This window comes from Eucalyptus grandis, chromosome 1 (genome assembly GCF_016545825.1).
Source record: "Eucalyptus grandis isolate ANBG69807.140 chromosome 1, ASM1654582v1, whole genome shotgun sequence".
Lineage (NCBI taxonomy): Eukaryota > Viridiplantae > Streptophyta > Magnoliopsida > Myrtales > Myrtaceae > Eucalyptus > Eucalyptus grandis.
Window position 1 is genome coordinate 13,295,852 of NC_052612.1, and position 16,974 is coordinate 13,312,825.

Sequence of the window (16,974 nt, forward strand, 5' to 3'; positions counted from 1 at the left end):
AATTAATTTAGTTCATGAACTTTTAAATCATATGCAATATTATCTCCAAACTTTTTGTTTGTTCAATTAAGTCCCTAAACTATTTTGAAATATTTCAATATTATCCCCCACACGATTAGGCACTGATAAAATTTACTAAGATGGACAACAGTCTACATACTTGAAATTGCAAAAATTCATATGTGTTCCTTTGTCCTATTTATCTGAAATAAGCAAATTGATCGTTACTTGATCACTTTATTTAAGACTTTCTCATTCATTTAACTCAATTCAACGGTGATTTTGAGTCATCTCACAAAAATTTGAACAAAAACAACAAGAAAAACGCTTAGTAAAGGAATCACTCTAATATATGTTTTTAAAAAGTTTTATTAATAAAGCGATCATTCATAAAGTTTTGGCAATAAATTGATCATTTATTAAATTTTTGCTCTAAAAGTTCTAAAATTAGAAATTTGACAAAACGGCAGAATAAACTTAAAGCAAATATTCTAATTTTGCCTCTATTTTTCTTTCTTTCAACAGGCTCAAAAGCAAAATCATAGAGCAAGTCAGTCAATTTTTTTTTTTTTTGGTAAGAAAGTCAGTCAAATTTGTCTTCCTCCAAAAAGAAAAAGAAGAAGGGGAAGTAAGTAAAATTTTCTTCACCTCTACACATTTGTCTCATCTCTAACCTTGCTCTGTTTTGATAAACAAAGCTTGAAGCCTTTTGGAAATGTACCACTTCACTTTGAAGTACAAGTGTTAGAGACATATTTGGTAAATTTTGTATATTTCCTTTAGTTATAATTAATATTTCGTTATTTTCAATAGTTATCTTATAAAGTTTATAAATAAACTGATGTTTTTTCATTTGGTAATGTAAAATATTACATCTTCATTTCAGTACAATTCCCAATTTAATATTAGAGACTCATTGTTTATGAGGAAGTGCTAATCGAGTATGTTTCATAATAACGCTACTACATGAGTCGCATTTCCACACAATGTTTTTTTTTTTTTGGTAAAGATTTCCACACAATGTTTGTAATAAGTAATAGCGCTGGTCGTACTGGCAAAATTCCTATACTACTCCTCCCCGGCCTTCTTCATTTCCTGCGCTGCACGCCCCTTGTGTTTCAAGGGGAAGCCCCGCTTGGATCCAAAGGGGCCAAGTTACCTCTTGGAGAGAGGTGTAGCGATCTGGTCAGTAGGGAAACCTTATTTATCGAGCCCTCTCCCTAACTCTAGCCCTATGGGTTATTCCAACAATCTTTAGCTATTCGTTTCAAAAATGAACACCCTGACCGAACTCAATGCCCTTAAATGAAATTTTGCCGTTAACAACCAGCCATCCTTGATGTGCTTTAGTTGGTGGATGATGGATAAATTTTATAAGTATTGTCACCAACGTCGCATCCAATTACTATCAATTTTTCCTTAAGCAACCCATTGGGCCAAAAAATCAACCCAGAAGTCAAGGTTGACCATTCTTCAGATTCTTCATTTTGTAGCTTCTTTGTCCCTTCTGCTACATTGTGGCTTTAGGTACTCCTCATTAGTGGTTCTGTCTGTTTGCTCTAATCATATGACTTCAAATTCTAATTTATTTTGGCAAAAATCATTCACTTTAGATTTAGCTCCTTTGTGGAGTCGGCCATGTTCAAGCTTAGATCTAGCTATGACCTCATCACAGAGCTCGATCGAGTTAGAAAAAGATCGGCCAAAGCCAATAGAGTCAGGTTTTGTCTCCTTCGTTGAGGAGGGCTCCGTCCGAGTGAAATAGAGAGAGGGTCGAGAGAAGCGGATGGGATCGAGTGTGGAATATTTAGCAGACCAATATTCACATAGGTAGAAGACTCCATCGTCCTTCCCTGTCTCAGACAACACCACCACCATCCCTCCAACCTCTGCATACTTCAGCAGGGGAAGCGTCAATTGTCTCCTCCCTTCTTCGGTCAATAGTTGCAAGAATCATCGTCCCAAGCTTCCTCCCCCTGTTACATTTGCAGAACTTCGACTTGAACTTTTGCTTGACATGTTCCTTTTTTTGAGTTCAAATGATCATGTCGGCCACAATATCCGCATGTAGACTAAGCTCAAAGAACGGTCTCCGAAACCCTTGCACGCTACTGTGATTGTGACAGAACACGGAGGAGAGGCAGACTAGCAGTCAATTCCTGCTATTGTAAGGGAAACACGCATAAACAAACAAAAAGACTCATTCCCGAGTCAGTAATTGAGACAAATGCCAATGGCAAGGAATGTAGATCCATGGAGAGCCAACCCTATTGATTGGGAAAGTAATTCAATCGATGCAAGCAGAAAAGAGAAGACAAGGGAAAGTTAAATCATCTGGGCCAGACTTTGAAGTTGAATGATGTCACTCAAGATGTCTACATGGTTCGTCGACGGCGTTCATGTTCCCCCATCAGCAGATGCTTTTCCGAAACTTCCTCACAGTGCAAAGTAAAAGGTACTGCAAGTAGTTTTCATACACTTGCAGCCATGCTCCGTAGTCAGCAAGCTGTCCCTCAAACTTGGCCATTATTTGCGTGTGAGAAACAGAGCAAATAACCCAAATACGTGATCAACCTGCGATGATAATCTGGGTACCCAGCTCACCACAAATATTCTCCACTATTGATTAAAAGTGCCCATCAACATGATCAAACAGCATTCACTTCCACTCCATGTATGCATCTTCTTTGAAGTAACCATGGCAAATAGGACATCGAAGGGAACAGATTGTGTTAGAATTAGTGTATACAAGAAAAGTAGAATCTCTCTCAAAGCGCATACATAACAGCCTAATCAGGATTTGTGACACAATTTGTTGACCACCCCTAAAAGAAAATTATTTTCGTCGGTTCCATACTCAGGAAGAGTTCCATGTCTGAATTGCGTAACTTTAGTACATAGTAAAGTTATTGCTATTAACATCTATATGAATCAAAAGCATCCTCACACCGCTTGATCATTTGTATAAATTTCACCCGTCTGATAAAAATTAGGCACCAAAATCACTGACTTTCGAGCATATTTACCAGCTAAAATACAGAGATCCTAGATACACGAGAAACAAAACCCACCTTCCACCCCTCCAAAAGCCTTCTAATTATGCTAAAAACAACTTCATTAATGGGACAAGGCACTCAAGGAGGTAATGTATAAAATAAAACTTGCCATTGATCTGGTTTACTCTTCCTCACATATCAGCTGAAAAAGTGGACCGATCTCAGAGACAATGGAGAGTTCAACTTGAACAGGATGAAGTTCCATTTGTCATGAGATGTTTAACCCATAACTCCGTAGTCGCTACACTTGCAGAAAAACCCCTTTCAACCATTTCATTGACAAGTTGTGCTGCTCTTGTCCTTTCATTATTTGTTAATAGTCCTTGGATTATTGTGTTACAAGTGACACCATCTGGAAAGCATCCATTTCCTTCCATCTCCTTTAGTAGCTGATATGCTTCCTCTGTGTATCCTCCTTTGGACAATCCATGCATGAAAGTATTATAGGTCCACGCATCATATTGCAACCCTCGAGCATGCAAACAATTAAACAACCCCTTAGCATAGTCGAGCTTTCCGGCATTACACATGTCATTTATTAGATGTAAGTCACAATGTCTGGGATGAATTTGGAATCTTCCATCTTTCAAAGCAATATCAAGGCCTTGTCAATCTGTTGTGTTTTACACAAGCCACCCAATGAAGCACTCAATCTATAATGATTTAGAGATAGATTGCGAGACTGCATCTCGTTAATTAGCTCCCCTTTGGCTTAAAGGTTCCCAGCCTGAGAAAATCCATTTACGAGTGTGCTGTGTGTGATGACAATAGGAATCAATCCCCCTCTTGGGAAAGCATTGTTGACTTGACAACTCTTTTTGCTTAGCAGTATCCGTTAATCAACGTGTTATAACAAACAACATTAGGTGAGCAGCCTCTTTCAATCATCAAATTAAGAACTTCCACAACATCTTTCATTCTATTTTGCAAATAATAACCATTCATCAATGCATTATAAATGAATCTAGAAGGCATTTGACCTAATTGAATCATCTATCCGACTAGGCCTCAGCCTCTACAAGCATTCCCTCTTTACAATGTGAATCCATCATAACAGTGAAGGTTTGAACATTTGGCAGTACTCTGCTTTCCACCATATGACTCAGCAGTCTTCGAGCCTCTTTCAATTGGCCAAAATTGGGAGAAGTGCACTATCAGTACCAAAAGTTGTGTACAACGCTCGCTTTGGTGCCAAAAGTTTCTGTTTAATTATTTAATTGCCAAAAAGTTTGAAAAATGATCATTTTAGTGCCAACCTCGATATGGTTGGCTAGAAATCCGATGTGACACTTTTTTTTATTAATTTTTGAAGTTGATGTCGCTCGCCGGAGAGCACAATCAGCATCTAAATACCAAAACGATGCCGTTTGGTATCTCCCCAAATTCAAAACCCTAAATCTTCAGCCAATCCGTTCTCAACGGCCCGAGCGCTCGGCGGCCGCGGCTTCGACCCCGACCCCAACAATGGCCACTCGGCGGCCGTGGCTCGACCCCAACAATGGCCACTCGACAGCCAAGTCGAAGGCCATGATTTGGCCGGTGCTTGGGGAGGCCGCCGACAAGTGCACCGCCCTCAATGTCTCCCTCCCCATCTCCAATCTCCCTAACGAGTGCCTAGCTTGCATCTTCCAATATCTAGGCTTCGACAACTAGGGCTGGTGCTCCCTCGTGTGCCGTTGAGGCCATTTGAATAGTGCCGAGCAACGGCGGCCGAGCGATCGACAATGGTCAAGCAAGCTAGGTCGGAAAAACCCTAATTTCAATTCCCAAATAAATAAATAAAAATCCCCAAATAAGTTAAATGGCGTCGTTTTTGTGAGGCCATTCACGTAGGACGACAAAACGATGCCGTTTTCTTAAGGAGGACCGAAAATGATGTCGTTTTAAAGCAACCAGAACTTCTTTTTTTAAATATAAAAGCCATGTAATTAATCTGGCCGGAATCTCTCGCCGGTGGCACCTAAGTGATCGTTTTTTCTCCGATTTGGCACGTGATCCAATGAAAACTTTTGGCACAAAAGTGAGCGCCATACACAACTTATGTCACTGATAGTGTATTTCTCCCGGCCAAAATTGCACACTCCTTGAACGACAGAGGTATAAGTAACGACATCCGGCTCAATTCTTGCCTTCATCATCTTCTCCAACAAGATTGTAGCTTCTTTCCATTGGCCTAGGTTGCATAAGCGATGAACCAATGAACTATGAGTGAATAAGTTGGGTTGGATGCTTCCGCTTGTCATCTCTTCCAACAATGCCAGAGCATCTTCCATCTGGCCTACATTGGACAGACCATGGATCAAGGAATAATAAGTGATAACATCTCGCTTGACGCCTTCTGTACTCATACCTTCATGGAGTCTCAAGGTCTCTATGATCAATCCCTCCTTGCAAAGACCAGCTATTACTATGTTGTGTGTGAAGGAAGGAATAAAGCCTACAGCTTCTCCCTTCCAGTCCCTTAGCAATTCAATCGCAACCTGGTGTTACCCGCCCTGCATAGCCTCTTCACAATTATTGCATACGTGGTCTCATCTGGTGCATATCATGAAGGAACCTCAACGCTTGATCAGTTCGGCCCATTATAAAGAAACCATCAACGAGGGTGTTCGATGCCATCACATCGATGTGAAACCCAAGCTTCAAGATCCGACCCAGGATTGACAAACCCAAATCAACCCGCCCTAACCGGCAAAAGCAATTTAGGTAAAATCGTCAAGAAAACATGATCATCTTCAATCCCCAAAGAACGCAGCTGCTCAATCAAGCGGATCGCAGTTGAGTACTGCTTCGTCCTCACTACAGCACCCAGTAAAAGGCTGAAATCCCTAGAGGAAGGCAAAAGGTCCCTCTTCATCGTCTCACCGAAGCAACACAGGGCATCATCGACATTTGAAAACACATCACCAACTCTGCAAATTTTCCTCAGTAACTCAAGACGTGGTTCGGGTCGTCTAAATGAGCGCCAGGGATCACACAGAACCTTCGAGACTGCGAAACGCGAAACGGAGATAAGGTGGCAAAGAATGGAAAGGGATGACGGCTCGCCAGAGATCGCAGTTGGAGCAGGAAGAAGAAAAAGGAAGATGGAAGAAGCATGGCTGAGACCCGTGCGCTTCATCGTCTCTCTCAGAGCACGCCGGTCTCCACCAAGGCTGACCGTAATAGCTCAAAATGGCTTTCTCGACGTATCAAGTTGTCGGGTAATCCCACGGGAAATCTTAAAAATCTGTTGCTGAGTATAATTAATTGGATCCCGAAACTTGAAAAAGTGTAATTAACTTCTATAATGATGAAATCGAGTACTTCTATAAACTTTGTCCAATTTAACCAAAAATGCTCGAGTCAAATTTTTTATTTTCATTTTTTTATCCTCCTATTGACACCAGAAATTAACCCTAGAATTACGTGCTGATCACGAAGAAATAATAAGCGAAAGGCCCTATTTTGGTTGGTAAAGTTAAGGGCAAACGGCTTTCATGAGAGTTGATGGCCAGGTAATTGATTGCCACATGTCAGGCTATAAGGATAGTGCACCAGATTTGAAGATTAAATGAGATTAGCACTAGAACTTTAGTGAAAATAACCACTATGAGGTATGCGCATAAAATGGGGAGCAGTTATTTACTTGATGAGCAAGTTGCGCAAGTATGAGTCAAGAGGCAATTGCTTATGGATAAGGGTGCCAAGAAGAATTTAAAAACATGGAGAATATCAAGAGTGGTACCCAAGGAAAATAAATCGACTAATGATTACCAGTTCGCCTATAAATACCACAACTTGTTTAGTGAAGAACCCCTGAACAACACAACAATGATCTTTACTTTGTCTTTATTTTATTGTATTTCATTGTAGCTTTCAAGATTCCCATTGTTGATTAAATTTCAGCACGCATATCTATTCGATCCAGCATCATCGATTAAATTCTGGTGTTGTTCCACAAGTCCAGTGTCGTTGATTAAATTCCGGCATTGTGTTTCCTATCTAGAGGCATTGCTATTGATTAAATTCCAGCTTTACACCTAATACAAGCTGTCTCATAAATTAAATTCCAACATAGTTTGAGTTCAAAGCGTAATAGTGTCTAGATTGCACCATTGATTTAATTCTAGTATAATTTGTACCCAAGAGCAATTAGTTTTCGAGCTATTCAAGTATCAATTATCAAGATTGTATATATAAGTTGATAAATAAAATTTCCCCTTGCATTTGACATTCTTTGTCCAAACTCAACATGGAACTTGAGTCTCTTATAATCAAACCAAAATGCAACATTTGGTGAAAGATTTTCACAGGAATCAAAATCGATGAAACATCTTTTTGGCAGGCCCGATAGGACTCCTATTGTGTTGAGTTGAGAGAGTGTTATGCCATGGACCTGACATCAAATCAACTTGAATAACAACACTTACAAGCAAATACTAATGGGTGAGAACAATGCACTAACTGAATTATCATTAGCCTAGCCTCCTCATAATGAAACAATAAATCAAATTCAAGAGGAAGGTACTGATGTTTTGAGGTAGCGGGTGGAGGAAAGAAGATAAAAGATCTCACGCCAGCCATGCTTGCTACTATGAGGCGAACAATCGAGAAGACTCAAAATGAACTTGCTATTATATGATCAGGCGAATGACAAATGTTGTTAGACCTTTAATCATCAATACTTATCACGAATGTGCCTAAGGACAGCATGGAATCTCAATAGGACCAGCTCAACCTTAGACAAGGCAGGCCCCTACTTCAACTGGGTACACTATTGTCTTGTCAGCTTCTCGAATGACATTAGGGAATGCAGGGCAAGCTACATCGACTTGGCCTCTTTTTAGGATCCTACATTGACTTGGTCTGTTAATTTGCATGTCCCTATCAATATTGATTGAGGTCCTAAAGTGTTCATCCCACCAGCGCCTCAACAAAATACATCACTAGAAAATACTATTGGGGTAGCCTTAACTCAACCAAATCCCTTGCCGGTACCCTAGGTGAATTTATTGCCAATCACAATTGAGGTCCAAGGAATTGTAATGACTCCAATTAAGGGGCAAGACCAACCGCAACAAATGAACATTTAGCCTCATATAGAAGTCCCAAATGTTCCATCACAAGCACCTCAATAGGGGCCTTTAATGTCCAACAAGTTCCAAATATATAGCCCCATGCTCCTCTAAATGTTCAACCTCAAATGTTGTAGCAATCTTGTCTTCCTGCTCAGGTGAACATGCTTAATTCATAAATAAATCTAGTGCTTGTAGTCTAACCACAACCATAGTTCTTTGGGCCCTAGCAATAATACCATCAAGTACTTCAGCAAATGCAAATCTAGCATTGTAGCCCAATTATCCCATGAGGGAGGTGGGATAAAGATGGATAGGATTTCTAATGTCCATAATAGGAAAGTTATTTTTCTCGAACAACAAACTTATTAAGTTAACAAAATTGAAATTATATTTCAATATGAATAATATTTGAATTCTAATTTAAGAAATTAAAAATAAAAAAAATAAACATTTATTTTTAATAAATCTTATTTTAATTAATATATTTAACTTTAATTCTATCTTATAATAAACATTTAATTTATAAATCATATATTTATATTTATTATATTTTTAGGTATGTTGGTATAATGTAATATTTGATAAAATTTTATTAAAGAATGATGAAAGGGGAAAAAAAGAAATAATAAAGGAAATACTATAAAAAAGAGGAAAAATAAAATAAAAATAAATTAAGGAATAGTGTTACGAGATATTTTCACCATCTTTGTTTATGAACATTTAGGTTTATTTATAATGACATGCCATTGATATCAAAAAAATATATATGATATGATGTGAATATATCCGACTTTAATACTGTGATTCACCAAACAATTGACAGGATATAAAGAAATCATAAGATTTCATATCATGTCCTATCCAGTCCTATTCAAAATCCGAACGACCAAATGTAACCTAAGAGTATCTCGAAAGGTCTCACATGGTGGGGCAAGCTTATACCATTATTTCACCAACTAACGGAATGCTCCGACTAATCACAATAATCTCATGAGATCTCTTCTCAATAGCATAATCAACACTAATACACATTTCGTGAATTGCCGATCCACATTCTCTTTGCTTGGGAAAAAAAATTACAATTTCCAAACATGGCATTTCGCAATTTTCTTTTTCATAGTCTTACTAATATGTTCAACTTTTCAAAAATTATTCCTCTTTTACTATTATTAAAAAAACAAAAAAAAATCAAATAAGGGCTTGAAGTATTCTCATTTTCTCAAAGATAGACATGAATTGGCCATATCAATTCCAAAGAAAGGCCTCGAGTGGTTATGACTATTTCAAATAAGGGCCTAGCCTCACTGGCTAGCAAAATATTTTGACAGATCAGGGATATATTTGTCCAAACATAAGGTAATTTTAAATTAAATTAGATTAAAAAATTTTAAAAAAGAAAAAACACACACCACTACCCCATCATCGGTGGGGGTGGCGGCAAAGGTTGGCGCTTGGGTGAGGGCTGACGACCCTCACCAACCAAAGGTGACAGCCAACGGGCCCTTGCCAAAGTGGGAGAGGACGATGACCCTCTCCCAAATCAAGACGAAGATCACTAGCCCTCATGCAGGCTTGGCAGCCCTCACTCGGTGCCTCGGACCTTGCCCAAGGCCCTTATTTAAATTTTCTTAAAAAACTAAATAAAAAAATTAAGAAGAATAAAGTAAATGGCTAATAATTTGTGGATGTACAAATGTACAAAAACATTTTGTTGGTAAAGAGGGTCTATTTCGAAATAAGCCGGATATTTTTTATATATAATTTCATTCTTCAATTTATACCTACGTCAACTTATTTAATTTGATGATTTTCCTCGCAAGCTTTTCAAATTTCAATTATGATAATTTATTTGCTCTAAAGGAATAAAAGTTTCTTAGGGCAAAAATTGCTAGAAAAATAACCGTCACCTTTTAAAGAAGGAGAAAAGGGTCACATTCTCCTTGCTCGGGGAACTCTTGAGCAAGATGACCCAAAATACATATCATTCTCATCTTAATTTAACCTTCATGACTTAGCCTTCATACGTAAGGATTCAACTGACTGCCATGGAAACACTGAAGTTGAGAGAACATGTGACATTTCAACGTCCAACACACTACACAATCATTTTGTGCATGAAAATTCTACAATTAGTCATAAACCTCTAGCACATAAATCAATTGAGTCTTAAACCTTTCAATCGAAATAATGTAGTCCTAAACTTTTGAGGAAAAATGCAATCAACTACTCTCATCCAAGTCTAATTTGATTTATCTAAAGTGGCAATCCAATAATCGCCAGCCATCCTATGTAATGACGACGACATGATGTGGTCTATTTCATTGAGATGACGTCGCTTTCAAACTTACTAGTCATCATCTTTTAGCTTGCATTCGCTTGGCTAGAGCTCCTCTGGTGCTTGTTCATTACCGTCCACTGCTGCTTGGACCTCCAATGGTGTGCTGCCACCACTGTCGACCCAGAGGTGGTGAATCAAATTCCATGCATTAATAGTTCCTCACAGCAACCAATCTAAGGATAGAAAGAAACCAACCACAAAACCCAACTCAAGGCATCTCGCAGCGTAAGGTGGCACAATTGTAATGCACCAATGGCTTAGTATCGAATGCCTCAAAATTGCGAAATTCGATGAGTGCAATTCTATGGTAAAACATTGCTCATGGAGGCATGTTGCTTTATGATAAGTGCTATCCTCTCAGACAAGGAACTTTCATTTAGGAAGAAAACATTCTCTTACATTGCTTGCTTGCATTAAGCTATCCATTGAGTTGTGACTATGTAACGCAAGCTGTTTGGCTGCGCTCTTACAATAATATCTGGATGCTTGCTGTATTCCTTCGTTGATGGTCCAGAGTGAATCTATTTCGAAAATGATGTTCCCTTAATGACTGTACTCTCAATTCTTGCAAAGACTGAAGGTTTCAAGGCCTCTAGTTGATATCGATATCTCTAACACTGAAGGATCAATCTGAGGTGAGTCGACATAATTTACAGTAAAGGATACAGCATGCTCACGACTTTCCAGCAAAAGAAATCATAAAGCTTCTTTTGAAACCGAAGCCTCATGCACTTGCACATGGTTCTAATCAGCGAAGAATCTCGAAAAGTGAAATTAAAACCATCATCGCAAAAACAGTGGCTTTGATTCAGTGGGTAAGCCCATGGACCAGCTTTTGTAAACAAGAAAATGGACAACAGAGAGCTGAGTTGATCCAATTGTTAGATATGCAGAACTTCCAATTGATCCTTTTGCTTGACAGGTTCTTTCTTCTGAGTTCAGTCGATCATATCGGCCATGATATCCACTCGTGAACTTTGCTAGAAGAGCGTTCTCTGGAATGTTTCCACGCTACTATGATTATGTGAGGAAACAAAGAGGAGTGGGCATGACAAGAGGAAGACTGTCCAAGCAATCCTGCTGCCTTAAGCGAAACACGCAAAAACAAACAGAAAAATCAGTAATTGAAACAGATAAAAAAGGCAAGAAATGAGCCTCCATTGAGAGGCAACCCTATTGATAAGAAAGTAAACCAATTGCTGCGGTGGAAATGACAATGGAAAGGTAAATCATACGGGCCTGACTGTGATGAATTTGGTTGGTGTCGCTCAAGACGTCTATGTGGTTTGGCATCTGTCAATGGTGTTCATGTTCACCCATCAGCAGAGGCTTTTCTGAAAGTCCCTCACAGTGCAAAGGAAAAGATACTGCAAGTAGTTTTCATACACTTGCTGCCACGTCCCTTAGTCAGCAAAAAGCAGAGCAGATAACCCAAATGTGTAATCTACCTGAGATGATAATCTGAGTAACCAGCTTGCCACAAATATTCTCCCCTATTAATGCAAAGTGCACATCACCATGATCAAGTACCATCCACTTCCACTTATGCATCTTCTTTGATTTGAAGAAACTACAGGACATTGAAGGGATCAGATTGTCAGCAAAAGGGTATAAAAGAAAACTAGTATATCTCTCTCCAAGCACATAAGTAACAAGCTAATCTGGATTTATGGTATAATTTTTTGAACCCAATGCACCCGCCCCAAAAAAAAAAAAAAAAATATATATATATATATATATATATATAGGTCCCTGATATTGGTGCATAATGTCTGCATTGCAGATCTTTGGTACAAAGTAAATGTATTGCCATTAAAATCAACTTAACTCGAGCATCCTGACACCGCACTAAACAATTATTTGCTTGCACGCTACTATTATTATATTTGTGTCAAGACACAGAGTGGAGGGGCTAACGAGACTATCCAGGCAAATCCCGCTGTTGTGAGTGAAACATGCAAAAACAAACCAAAACATTTGTTCATCTGTTAATAAAACAGAAAACTGGCAATGAATTTACCTCTATAGAGAACGAAAGAAAGTTACATCCTATGGGCCTATTTGTAATGAAGTTGATAGGTGCCACTTGAGACGTCAATGTGGTTTGGCATTGGCAATGTCTGTCAGCGGCATTCATGTTCACGCATCAACAGATGCCTTTTGGAAAATCCCTTGCAGTGCAAAGGAAAAGATACTGAAAGTTGTTTCCATACAGTTGCAGCCATGTTCCTTAGTCAGCAAGCTGTCCATCAAACTTTGCTGTGAGAAGCAGAGCAAATAACCCAAAAATGTTGACAATCTGAGTACCCAGCCCGCCACAAGTATTCACTGCTATTGATTCAAAGTGCCCATCACCATGATCATATACCATCCACTTCCACTCGCACATCTTCTTTGAAGAACTATGGTAAATAAGACATTGAAGGGATAAAAGGTGTTAGGATCAGAAAATAAAAGAAAACCAGTATCTCTCTCTCAAAGCACATACATTACACCCTGAAAAAAAAAAGTTTTCTTTAGTCCCTTTGAGGAAGAGATCCATGATACTTGTCTATAATGTCTGAATTGCATATGGTACACAGTAAAGTTATTGCTATTAACATTGATTTAATTTGAGAACATCCTCACACCACTTGATCATTCATATGAATTTGACCTGTTTGATAAATAGTAGGCACCAGAAGCACTAACCGACAAGCACATGTACCAGTTAAATACACAGATTTCTTGCAAAACCTAGGTGTACGAAAAGCAAAATCAACCTTCCACCCCTCTAAAAGCCTGATAATGAAGCAAGAGGAAAAATCTCCCAGACTTAAAACAACTTCTTTAATAGGACATGGGACTCAAGGAGGTGATGTCTGGAAAAAAACCTGCCATTAATCTGGTTTACTCTCCATCAAATTTCAGATGAAAAAGTGGACAGATCTCACACACAATGGAGAGTTCAACTAGAAAATGAAGGAGCTCCATTTGTCAAGAGATATTTAATCCACAACTCCATTGTTGCTAAGTCTGCAGAAAAACCCCTTTCAACCATTTCACCAACAAATTGCGCTGCTCTCATATTTTTGTTATCTCTTAGTAGTCCTTGGATGATTGTGTTATAAGTGACACCATTTGGAAGGCATCCATTTCCTTGCATCTCCTTTAGCAGCTGATATGCTTCCTCCGTGCATTCTCCTTTGCACAATCCATGCATGACAATAGTATACGTCCACACGTCAGGTTGCAAGCCTCGAGCATGCAAACAATCAAACAGCCCTATTGCATCATTGAGCTTTCCAGTATTACACATGCCATTTATTAGAATATTGTAAGTCACGATATCTGGGACAAATTTGGAATCTTCCATCTTTTGCAGCAACATCACGGCCTTGTCAATCTGCTGCGTTTTACACAAGCCATCGAGTAAAGCATTTAAGGTATAATGATTTGGAGATAGATCCCGAGACTGCATCTCGTTAATTAACTCCTCTGCGGCTTCAAGGTTCCCAACCAGGCAAAATCCATTTACGAGAGTGTTGTATGTGATGACATCAGGAATCAGGCCCCTTTGAAGCATTTCTAGGAAAAGCATCTTTGACTTGTCCATTCTTTTCGCTTTGCAGTATCCGTTAATCAATGTGCTATAAGTAACAACAGTAGGTGAGCAGCCTCTTTCAACCATCAAATTAAGCACTTCCATTGCATCTTTCATCCTATTTTGCAAACAATAACCATTCAACAATGCATTATAAGTGACACTATTAGGCATTTTACCTAATTGAATCATCTGGTTGACTATGGCCTCTGCCTCTACAAGGAATCCCTCTTTACAATGTGCATCCACCAGGATAGTGAAGGTTAGAACATTGGGCATGACTCTGCTTTGCACCATATGACTCAGCAGTCTTCGAGCCTCTTCCAAATGGCCGGAATTGCAAACTCCTTGAATGACAGAGGTATAAGTAACGACATCCGGTTCGATTCCTGCCTTCATCATCTTCTCCAACAAGACCATAGCATCTTTCCATTGGCCTCGGTTGCATAAGCAATGAACCAAGGAGCTATAAGTGAATATGTTGGGTTGGATGCCCCCGCTCATCATCTGTTTCAACAATACGAGAGCATCTTCCATCTGGCCTACATCGCACATACTGTGGATCAAGGAGGTATAAGTAACAACATTTGGTTTGACGCCTTTCCTACTCATATCTTTGTGGAGTCTCAAGGCCTCGGTGATGAATCCCTTCTTGCAAAGACTATCTATTATTACGCCATATGTGAAGGAATCGAGCCTGCAGCTTCTCTGTTCCCAGTCCCTCAGCAATTCAATCGCCAATCTGGTGTTACCAGCCCTGCATAACCCCTTTGCGATTATTGCATACGTGGTCTCATTAGGCTCGGGGCCATTTCGTCCCATATCATCGAGGAACCTCAACGCTTGATCAGTTTTTCCCTGAATAAAGAGACCATCAATTAAGGTACTCGAAGCCACCACAGTGATGGGAAACCCAAGCTTCAAGATTCTGCCCAGGATAGACAAACCCAAATCGACCCGCTTTAACCGACAGAAGCAATTCATGGAAATCGTCAGCCAAATATGATCTTCAACTCCTAACGAACGCAGCTGCTCAATCAAGCGGATGGCAATCGAGTAGTGCTTCATCCTCACTACAGCACCCAACAGAAGACTGAAATCCCGGGGGGAAGGCAAAGGGTCCGTCTTCATCAATGCACCGAAGCAACGCTGGGCATCGCCGACGCTCGAAAACACACCACCATTCCTGCAAATTTTCCTCACGTGACTCAAGACCTCGCTTGGGTCATCTAAATTAAGGTTAGGAGGGGTCGAGGAAAACCGACGACGACGACGATGGCGAGAGGAGAGAGGGAGGATGGAAGGGGATGATGGATGGCTGGAGATCGCAGTGGGCGCATGAAGAAGGAGGAAGATGGAAGAAGCAGGGCGAAGGAGACTCGTCGGCTTCATCGTCTAAAAGAGGGTTAAGGGATCGAGCAAAACCTCCGACGACGGCGAAACTAGAAAGGGAGACAAGAAGGATGAGGGTGATGGAGAATGGAATGGGAAGACGACTGGCTGGAGATCCCAGGTGGAGCACGAAGAAGAAGGAAAATGAAAGCACCTCAGAGACCCGTTTCCCTCATCAGCTGATGATGAATCTGAAAACTGGAGAGCTTTTTGCTTAGGGCTCACTCTCGGCACGCTACTCTCTGGCACTCTGCCCAGTGAAAAATTTAAAGTAGGGGAACAAAGTGCAAAGTGCATTTATTTTTTAATATAAAATTTGAAAAACCTTGAATTTTCTTATTAAATAAAGATAAAAAAATAATCATAATAATTTTTAATAAAAAAAAAATCACAAAAATTATAAACTGTGACAAATAGTAAAATCATATACCAAGAATTGTCACGATTTAGTTTAAAATTAAATAAATTTGTCAATGCCAATTTGGGGTTTGGCAAAAAAATTGTCGATGACCTTCATCGAATTTGAATTGAATTTTCTTTTTAAATAAAGATAAAAATAATCATAATAATTTTAAATAAAGACCTGAAGCTCATGACAATTTTAAATAAATAATGCCAGATTGGCATTGGATGACCTTCATCGAACGAGTCAAGGGTCACCGGTCCTCTCTTAGATCTAGCTAAGGGATGTTACCAAAATAAGTCATGCTAACAACCCTCAATTATTGGACACGATGGAATATCACAGAATTGTACGAAGACAAAATCAAGAAAAACACAAAAACTTATTTCCAAGTTCTATGTACCAACTATTTGGAATTTGAAATTTATCCATTGAAATAAATTCCTTAATCTTTGAAATTTAAAATTTACTCTACATACCTTGAAACTATAATATGACTTTCCTAAAGGTCTGATTTTTCGATTACAGATTCTACCCTGGAATTTTGCTCACCTAAAATATTAACCCTTTACATTATATGTAACATCATGTTTGCACTTTTCATTGGATTAGTTAAGTGCTTGAACTATATTAAAACATTCAATAGTAATCTTGCATTAATAAGCATTAATCAGATTTGCTAACACGAACATCAATCTAAATCACTATCGGATTATACTTGTGTTCTGACATTTTAAAGGTCTAAAACAACTACTGTGAAGATAGATACATATGTATCCACTTGCTTGTAGAATTGGGGAGCAAGAGAGAGAAGGGGCGGTTGGCATTGGGTGAGTGATGGAAGGTGGAAAAATCGTGACATCCCTCTATATTTTGAGATATTGTAGAATTCTCTACCTGCTCTATAAGTACGTATGAGCATGCATACAATTATCCATCAAGACTATTGAATGAGTGGTTCTTTACTAAATTTAGAAGCTTTTCTTTTTAACTAGGATCACATTGACATTAAAAACATACTTTAGATAATTATTTGAATCGACTTAAAGTTGATGGATAACTTCCTACACTAGACAAAGTTAAAAAACCTAATTGCACTAATTAAAAATTCTGGAAAACATTGACATTGTATATTGAACGAA

At 39.0% G+C, this 16,974-nt stretch overlaps 1 protein-coding gene across 11 annotated transcripts; it reads right to left on the reverse strand.

Moving 5' to 3' along the window:
- Positions 1-10,797: 10,797 nt before the first annotated feature.
- Positions 10,798-15,655, reverse strand: LOC104433004 (pentatricopeptide repeat-containing protein At3g22470, mitochondrial-like). 11 transcript variants are annotated; one of them, XM_039311782.1, is made up of 4 exons: positions 12,475-15,655; positions 11,903-12,024; positions 11,690-11,747; positions 10,798-11,531 (listed from the first exon to the last, which is right to left on the reverse strand). In XM_039311782.1, exon 1 carries the CDS (start codon positions 15,427-15,429, stop codon positions 13,402-13,404), a length of 2,028 nt encoding a protein of 675 aa, XP_039167716.1. In that variant the 5' UTR covers positions 15,430-15,655; the 3' UTR covers positions 10,798-11,531; positions 11,690-11,747; positions 11,903-12,024; positions 12,475-13,401. The 11 variants fall into 11 exon arrangements, with proteins under 11 accessions (XP_039167716.1, XP_039167708.1, XP_039167710.1 ...); XM_039311774.1 differs by having other exon boundaries at positions 10,798-11,534; XM_039311776.1 differs by having other exon boundaries at positions 10,798-11,538.
- Positions 15,656-16,974: the final 1,319 nt, after the last annotated feature.

Coding starts and splice junctions, on each gene's coding strand:
- LOC104433004 (XM_010045615.3), bottom strand. CDS start 15,429: ATGAAGCCGACGAGTCTCCTTCGCCCTGCTTCTTCCATCTTCCTCCTT.